The sequence below is a fragment of the Ammospiza caudacuta genome, chromosome 12 (assembly GCF_027887145.1).
Source record: "Ammospiza caudacuta isolate bAmmCau1 chromosome 12, bAmmCau1.pri, whole genome shotgun sequence".
Classification (NCBI taxonomy): Eukaryota; Metazoa; Chordata; class Aves; order Passeriformes; family Passerellidae; genus Ammospiza; species Ammospiza caudacuta.
In genome coordinates this window covers 12,987,282-12,996,177 of record NC_080604.1, presented here as the reverse complement: position 1 = coordinate 12,996,177, position 8,896 = coordinate 12,987,282, and the positions used below count along the sequence as shown (strand labels likewise).

Here is an 8,896-nt window from a genome sequence, read left to right as displayed (position 1 = left end):
AATAATAAAAAGGCTTTTGTCCATGTTTTGGACAGTTTACAGGACAGAAACATTCACCTGCATTACATGAAGTGGAACCCCCACTCCTATACTCCTTGTAGGGGGTTTCTCTTCACTTCCCAGTCTCACCTGGAATGGAATCCAATTCCTTTTGACCAACACAAAATATTTCAGTGTTATGTGTTCCCTTTGCTTTAATTTAAATTTCAAAGAGCCCTGTCCCTTCAGCAGATAAGAATCATAAATATGTTTGCCACCCTCCAGCCCCCTTAAAAATAAAATAAAATAGAATAAAGTAAAATAAAATAAAATAAAATCATGGGTTAATCCAATGATGAGCAAGGAGAATGGGGCCTCCAGGTCCACTACTGCTATTTAGTAACATGGGACAAGGGACTCTCTTAGTCCTTTTGTCTGTTCCTCCAACAGCAGTGACCTCCCTCCCCCAAATAAATAAATAAAGCAAATCCTGGTTACTAAACTTGGAAAAGCATTTTTGAGATACATGGATGAAAAGCACCTGTTTGCTGTGTGATATTATTATCATCATTACTATTATTATTAACATGTCTGCTATCAATACCAGTTACACCAGGTGAGTGGTTTTGTTCCTCCTGTCAGGGATGACCTGGTTTGTGTTCACCTCTGGACGGTCAGAGTCCAGAAGTGATTCCTTTATTTTCCTGCCCAAACCAAAGTCCAAATGAGCAAGCAAACACCTTAAGAGCAGGTGCTGCTTTCCCCCCTTGGCTGCTCTGTGCTCATCCCTGCTGCCCTGGGGACAGGCTGCCCTCCCAGTTTGCAGAATTCAAGTTTACACCAGTGCAACCACACCAAAATATGGTTTGCTGGAAAACTCAGGAGCAGGTACCCAACCTCCCTGCTCACACACAAACAGCAGGCATTTCACTTATGTTAAAAAAAAAATGTCAAAAATTTTAAAAACAACAACAACAAAAGACTGAACCATGCCAAATCCTGCAAATGCCTTCCCCAAGTTCTCTTCAGTTGGTGTGACAGGGTGCCAGTGCTGTCCCTGGGAGGTACAGCCACAACACTGTTCACATCCACCTTCTCTGCATCCCTTGCAAACTCTCCACTCCAGCTGTTTGGCTATTTCCTTACCCAGGGACTGCACTAAACAAAACTCTCCCCACTCCCTGAAGTGACCCTGACACCTGTCGTTTACCACAGTTGAACCAGAGGGTGGAAATACTACACCTTTGAAAATTCTCTTGAAACAGCATTGTTTAAAAAAATGTAACTCTCAACAGAGCTCCTTTTGTGTGTTCTGTAGATTACCCTGCTCCCAACCATACCAGCACCTAAAATTGCTTTCTGAGACTTGAATGTATTGCTGGCAAGACAATCAATTCAAGTGGTAAGGTGTATAATATTTAGAGATAAAGATATATATATTTAAAAAAACCCAATAATAGTAAATTCTTGTAATATGTCTAGTCTGATATGAAAGCTCTCCCTCTACAGAGAGACGTCTGCTGTGATTACCTTACAAAATATAAAAAAAAAAAACACACACAAAAAATAACTTTCTCTGTGAGAAATAAAAATAAATCCTAGTGCAAATATAAAGCTCTGTAAACCTGGTCCTATGAGAATCTATGGTTAGTAAACGGCAGTTAAAGCAGGTTTATCCTCTCACAGAGAGAGCTCACATCATGGTTTCCACAATGATATGAGTTGGCTTGATCAATCCGCCATTCGAAGTTCCATTGGGGCAGAAGGGGGTGCCACTCTCTGTCTCCTTGGACCATCGATTCACCTCCTTGGGGGCAGCCACCGCCTTTATCCTCTGCAAGAGAGAAGGCGAGCACGGGTGAGAGGAGCACAAAACCTCTGTGGAAAGCACAGGTGAGAGGAGAAAGAGGCCTCTGAGGAAAGCAGAGGGGAGAGGAGCACAAAACCTCTGTAGGGAGCAGGAGGGAGATGAGTAGAAGGCCTCTGAGGAAAGCACAGGTGAGAAGAGCAGAAAACCTCCAAGGAAAGCACAGGTGACATGAGCAGAAAACCTCTGTGGAGAACAGAGGTGAGATGAGCACAAAATCTCTAAGGAAAGCTGAAGGGAGACGAACAGGAGGCCTCTGAGGAAAGCAGAGGAGAGATGAGCAGAAACCCTCTGAGCAGAGCAGAGGGGAGACGAGCAGGAGGCCTCTGAGGAAAGCAGGCCCCTTCTCAGAGCAGAAACCCTCTGAGGAAAGCAAAGGGGAGATGAGCAGAAGGCCTCTCTGTCTCCACGTGCAGGACATTCCAAGGACAGGGATGGTGGCTGTGGGAGATGTGTGGCTCTGCAGGGATGTGGGGATCTGTGGAGCCTTCAGCTCCTGCTCAGCTGCAGAGCCTGACTCGAGGCAGGGAAGTCAGACAGGAGCTTTACCCAGCTCCTGCACTTTGGGCTTTCAGTGCTGCAAATGGTGTGTGTCCTCCTCCCTCATTTAGAAACAGCTCTGCCTCTCAGCCCAGCCCTCACTGCCAAGTGGCAACTTCTGTCCTACATCCAGTTCACAAAGGAAGAACTGAATGGCATCTGACCAGTGTTTACTCTCTTTCCTTTCCTAACATGGGCTTTGAGCAGTGTTTTGGCTACTTTTAGACTTGTCTCTCATGGTGACAATGGTGACAATGAACGCAGGAAAATTAACACTTATGCCCTTGGCCATAGCTGAAAAAGGCCATTAACACTTGGACGAAAACAAATGCAAATGTTTGTGCTCTGGGATGTTTGGGTTTGGTATTTTTTTAATTCTATTCTCTTTTTTCCTAACCCAAAGTGTCCCACTTTCTTCTCCAAGAATACCCTGAGCTGCATTTAAGAACAACTTGTTAGACAAAAAGAAAACTAATCTGAAAACTTTGAAGAGAACTGCAAAGTTTCATGCTTGCACAGCCTCTAAAAACTTTACACTGCAAGAAAAAAAAAAAAAAAAATTACAGGAGCCCAGACCGAACTGCAAAGGGCAAAAGATTTCCTGCAAATCCAAACCTGAGGGAATCTGCACTGTCAAGTCTCAGTCAGACACAAAGCTTTCCAAATACCAGGGCAATCTGGATCCAGTTTTTCAGTTTGAAATAAAATAAACACAAATTTTAAAAGCTAAAAAGTGAAGCCCTCTGTCAAGAGAGTTTGACTTTTATTTAGTCCCCCACAGTGAAGACCATGCCTGAGAGCCACATAATCCACAGGTGTATCTGAATTTCCTTGAAATTCAATGAGTTTTCACACAACCAGGTTTGACCCAGGTCTCTCTCTCCTTATCTTGCTTTTGCAGCAATTTTAAGGATGGTGCTTCTGTGTCCCTGGGGACTGGAGAAGAGAAACCTGAGACTCAGATACACCCCAGTCCTTGAATGTTTGTCTGCACGTGGAGGTAATGATTTGCCAAGCTGGAAGCTGCACAAGTGGGACATGAGTAAAATCACTTGGTGTTTATCTGGGGACAGAAGGCTTTGTGTTTGTTCTCTTTCTACTGTTTGCCCAGAGGACAGGTGATCTTTAACAGCCTTATTTGCCTTACCTGGGCAAGGTGGCAGTTTTCCAAGCACTACTTTGTATAAAACACAACAAGTTAAAGCTCCCTTTCTCCTCTAGACAGACAATTGGTTGCTCTTACCTCAATGAGTGACCCATCTGACCGAATGATGCGGATGACCATCACCATAGGGATGCAGATCATGGAGGAAAGGGCGAGAACCCAGCCCAGGCCAATTGCCCAGTCTGGGTATGTGTAGACCTTGTTGTAGGTCAGTGGTTTATACTTGGCCAAAGAAAAGATAAAGCACCCCTGTGGATGAGAAAGGAAAACAAAGTGAGGCTCAACAAATGCTTAAAGCAGCAGGGCTGTGGTGCAACCACTGGCCTGAGGAAGACAGGCAGTGAAAGGCAGAGCTGATGGATACCATATGTACTTTAAACCAATGGGGGAATTGTTCTTCCATTTCAATCATTGGAAGAGCATCTGCATCTGCTTATAGCATCTGCTGTGTGATGACAGAGTGCTGTGAGATGGTGCTGAACAGCTGCAGTACACTGCCAATTCTTCAGGGCTCAACTATTTGCTGTACACTGCAAGATTTACCAGGATGTTCTTCCCACCCAATGAAACACTTCAAGCCAAGCTCTGCCTCAGACTGCTAAAGTCTCTTTATTACAACGGCCTAGCAGTCCTATGTCTTAAAGTAGAGACTGCTCTTTGGAGAGTGAGTTTTCTCTTCATGAATGTAGAATTTTGCCAATCCTAAGAAAAATGCACTTAAATGTAGCCAACTGCAATTCATGCAGGCACAGTAGAGACTAGAGAGCTGTCATGTCAGAAGCTGACATCTGAGAACATGATGTCTTTGAGAGGTATGTTCAAGCCTTCAGCTTCTCTTTGCAGATTGGCCTCTGAATGCAAGAGCCCTCCCTTGAAGAAAAGCAGCAAGAGGGGGCTTAGCACTGCCAAGTGCAAGACTTGAAAGAGCACAGGTCACTACTCACCACACAGAGAACTGGTGTGATCACAATCCAGCTCCACTTCATCCAGGGACCAGGTCTGTATCCAATCATATCCTCAATGGCATCATAAATATTATCAGCGCCTGGAAGAACCAAGCAAATGAAAGCTCTGTAAACACTGTAGGATTAAAGCTGCTCTCCCAGGCTCCCCAAGGGGTAATTTAAAGGGAAGGTAAGGATGTCAGATGTATTCTTCAAATGCTTCCCACAGCTTTGAAGTCCAAGATGATTTTCTTGAAAAGCTCAAAGGTTGGGGGGTCTCCCATCCCACCCTCCCCTCATTATTTGGCTGCAGGAGTGCGAGGCTGATCTCTCCTGCCCCTGTCACTCCCCCTCTCCTCTCTCCAGACTCTCTGAACTTCCCAGAGGAATCACCATTGACAGCAAACAGTGCACCTGCTTCTACAGAAATCTGACTTTGTTTTGCTTTTCTGAGGCAATGGAATTCATGGAGAATCAGAGAAATAACCAGTCCTAATCAGCAAACATCTGATTATTGCCCAGCCACAGCTCAGCTAGAGAGGCCACTGTCAGACTGTGGTGCTTGGCATTGCCAAAAGTAATGGGGCAGAATATACTTTCAGCTTTCTTTTTGTACTTTCTGTTTGGTTGGCTTGTCCCTGCAGACACTGCAGCTCTGAAAGGAAATTCTCTGAGAGACAAACAGAAATTTTCACGGCTGGCCACACTTTCAACTCTCACCTCTAAACGTAACACATGAAAACGCTTAATTGTGCCCTTATTAATTAGCATTTTTTGGTGGAAAAAACACTGGAGTTTGGATTCATCCCAGATGCAAATTTGTCTCCAAGAGGTCAGGGCAAATTTATATTAATGGCATGTGTCTGTTGCTGCGAAGAAGACTCTGGGGCAGCTGATGATTAAATATTTAGCTAGAAAAATTGTCAGTGACTCATCAAAAGTTATGAGATTAAAGGATTCTCACTTACCATAAACCCAGGCTACAGCAATACATTCAAAGAATGCAACCCACAAAAGGCATACACCACTAGCTGCATAGTAGTCAAAGAGTTGAAAAACATACATGCCACCCTGTAAAAGAGAGACAAAAATTGTTAAGATCCAACAGAAAAAAAAAAAAAACAAACCAAGAATTCAGGCCCAGCCCCCAGTAACATCTACCAGCACATCCCAATGACTCCTGTCCAACAAGAAGCAGCATCTGGCAAACAGGTAAGGTAAATATTTGGCATTACCTTCCCCAGGGAATATGCATGTTTACTACAGGAATAACTCCAAACAAGACAATGATTAAACAAAATTAAGCCACTTAATATAATCTACTGAGACACTTAGATCTTTCCTTCTTACAAATATTTCAGGATGAACATTTAAAGAAACAAATGGTTGCCTCCTAACATTAACACCTTAAAAAGACTAAAAATGAAGTCAGTTCATCAGGAGGGTCTTCATTTATTTATTGAGTGAAAGGGCTACTTTCATGAAAATAGTTCATTTTTTGTTTTATAACTCTATTTATACTCTGCTGTGAGACTCTACTCTTACTACACTGCACTTTCCCTTGAAAAACTGTGGGGTTTGGGCATCTTTGCTACAGGTGCTATTTTACCTCCCACAGTCATGCTCCTCCACTTGTTTTTAAAATCTGACTTGGATCTTATTTTGAAGATAAATATCACAACAGTGCAGGCACTGGAACATATCCCTGTCTTGTTTACACTAGAATAAACCAAGTGGAATTTAATCAATTCAAATCTGTGTAAGATAAAAATCTCTTTCCCTGCATGCCACTGGATGGGTTCTTAAAGTGCTCTGCTGAAGGTTTCCTCTATGTTTCATCATTTAGAACTAGATGTTAATGCTCATAGTCATGCTGACTGGTACCTGAGATCAGATTGAATTTAATGAGGTTTCATGTTTCTGTTCCTGAGACTGAAAAGGGAAGGGACATGTAACTCCCATTCAAAATGCTTTCAGATCTAGGGATGAAAGATGCTCTGTCCATCTAAAAAGCACTTCTCTGAGTCACTAATTCTTTGCAATCTGAGTCACAGCTAAAACTGGCCTGAAAAATGGCTGAAGAAGAAGGCAATTTGCAGCACTGGTGCTACTTACCTCAGTCACCATAGTTAGTCCCAGAAGATAGCTAAGGAAACACACTATAGCGATGAAGATTTCCCGTCGGTAACCCTTCCTTAGGAAGGATGGGTGCAGATCAACTAATGACGTGATCTGTCCTTCAACTTCAACAAACTGTACGGGGAAAACAACAGTGGAGAAATGACTTGAAGGTTACCATGCAGTTCATCCAGGCTCCTGCTTGAACAAACCCTCCCCAGCACCACCCCAGCCCTGTGCTCTGCACAGCTTTTGATAAAGGAATAGAAACCGTTCCTTTGTAACCCTGAGGTTGGAGCCTGGGGGTAGCTTTCAGGTTGGAACAAGTTTTCAGAATTTTTTTTCATTACCTAGAAGCCTTATGAGCTAAAAAGGGGCTCTGAAAATGCAAGCCACAAGGATGAAGGAGGCACTTATGTGCCTGATGACAGGAAGGCACTTATGTGGCTTTTATGCTGTCACTGTTCCAGATGAACACAGGATGTATGCTAGAGAAGAGGCAGAAGGAAAACACTCAAAAAAGTCCAAGCTAGGAGAGTACCTCCCAGACTTTTGCTGATGTACCAGGAAAACATCACAGATACCAGTTAGGTTAATTCCACAATTTGATATAACTCTGCTCTTGGGTTTGTTAGTGAAAATCCAGCCAAGGCAAAGCATACTGTGATGTGAAACAACACCTCTTCTTGAATGAACATGTCCTTTGTGGAGCTGTGAGAGCAGTGTCTCTGACTGAGGCTCTGGGTACTTCTGCAGCAATAATGGAGCTGTTCATACAGTCCACATTCAGTGATCTGGCAAACTATTTGCACTTGTAAACCAAAAATGAAGCTCTGAATAAATGAGCTAAAAGTCTTTATATCACTTCATGATAACTGTATTTATACTTACTTGTCTTTGGAAAACTATACAACTGTGTAACTTGAGTTAAACAAATAACACTAACTGGATTTGAATAAAAGTTGAAAGTTAATTAAAAACCAGATCTTTCTGCACCTGGAGGAAAGCAACTACTGAACTTCCCCAAGTAAAATCACGGAAGGGATCTTCTGACTGATCTGTACTTTCAGCCTGGCAAGGTACAAAAGCACCAAGCTCACTGAAGACATGAGGATATGGATTGGAGCTATCCATCAAGGCTGCCTCCGTAGAAAAGATCTTCACTTTAAGTAGAGACATCATCTTAACTAACAACTTATCATGAGGAACCTAAAAAGAAGTTATTTCAGAAAAAGCTGCATTTTCCTACCTAGCACCTCATTGCTCTTACAGCACCCAGAAATGCCCTGTAACAACCCTGCCCTATTTCCTGAAGTTCTATTTAGGAAATACAGACTGTTCTGCAAACAGATTTTGTCCTCCACCAAATTTTATTGCCTCCTGTCTTGGTACTTTGACTTGTGTAAAACTGGTTTTCTTTTTAAATGCAGCCCTTTCCTTTGAGCTGATTTGATCTGAAACTGCTCTGGCATTCCAGAAACCTGCTTGACTGCACTCCAAAAAACCAGAGGGGTGGAGGAGAGAAATTAAGCGCTCCAATTAGTTTTAATCATTCTGCGCAGTGAGGAGCTTTTTAAAATTACTAGACAGCTTCCAATTTGCATAAGCATAGGGTTGCTGAACCACAGCATTGGCTATTTTCACATTTACTTAGGCGCAATTGAGAGTTGCTCAGTAGAGTTCAAAGATTAAACCATAAAGAGCAATTTAGAGCAAATGAAATGAGAAAAAAATGTCAGAGATTAAGTACACAACAACTGGGTAAAAATTCCATTTACAGAGCTCTCCTTATATGAGAGAGCATTTAGGCTACAGAAATATTTCATCCATATATATATACATATTTATTTATTTATTTATTTAGTCTTAGTGACTTTCCATTTGAATGCAGAAAATTTTGGCAATTTTGAATATGTTGTTATTTCATAATCCCTAGTCACTCATGTTCCCTTGTAAGTAGACTATCTAGAAATGATTTACAGGTTCCTTGGCAGTACTTAGTCCAACATTCCTACAAGTAACCACTGGGAAAAATAACCTAACTTCCTGACCGAACTTTCTGATTTTTTTCATGCTCACTAATTAATAGCAGCATGTGCTATAAAATTAGTACAGCTGGAATCTGAGATGCTTTCTGGCCTGTCTGGAGGTACTGAATGCATGCTGCTGACGTGAAAGTCAGCAGGATCCCACATTGCTCAGCACCTCGAAGCCCAAAGCCACCAAAAAAGGCTGCAGCTTTGTCCTCTCACTGAACACCCTGGATATACTGTACAAAACACT

General features: G+C 42.4%; 1 protein-coding gene across 5 annotated transcripts in view; it reads right to left on the bottom strand.

The window, feature by feature from the left end:
• Window positions 1-8,896, bottom strand: part of SLC6A6 (solute carrier family 6 member 6) — an 84,929-nt gene continuing 76,033 nt past the window's right edge. For all 5 annotated transcript variants that reach the window (XM_058813077.1, XM_058813074.1, XM_058813075.1 and 2 more), the window contains 5 exons: window positions 6,611-6,748; window positions 5,464-5,566; window positions 4,496-4,596; window positions 3,630-3,800; window positions 1-1,813 (listed from right to left, as the gene is read on the bottom strand). In XM_058813077.1, the coding sequence (XP_058669060.1) occupies window positions 1,673-1,813; window positions 3,630-3,800; window positions 4,496-4,596; window positions 5,464-5,566; window positions 6,611-6,748 (654 nt within the window). In that variant the 3' untranslated portion in view covers window positions 1-1,672. The remainder of the gene's footprint in view (window positions 1,814-3,629; window positions 3,801-4,495; window positions 4,597-5,463; window positions 5,567-6,610; window positions 6,749-8,896) is intronic.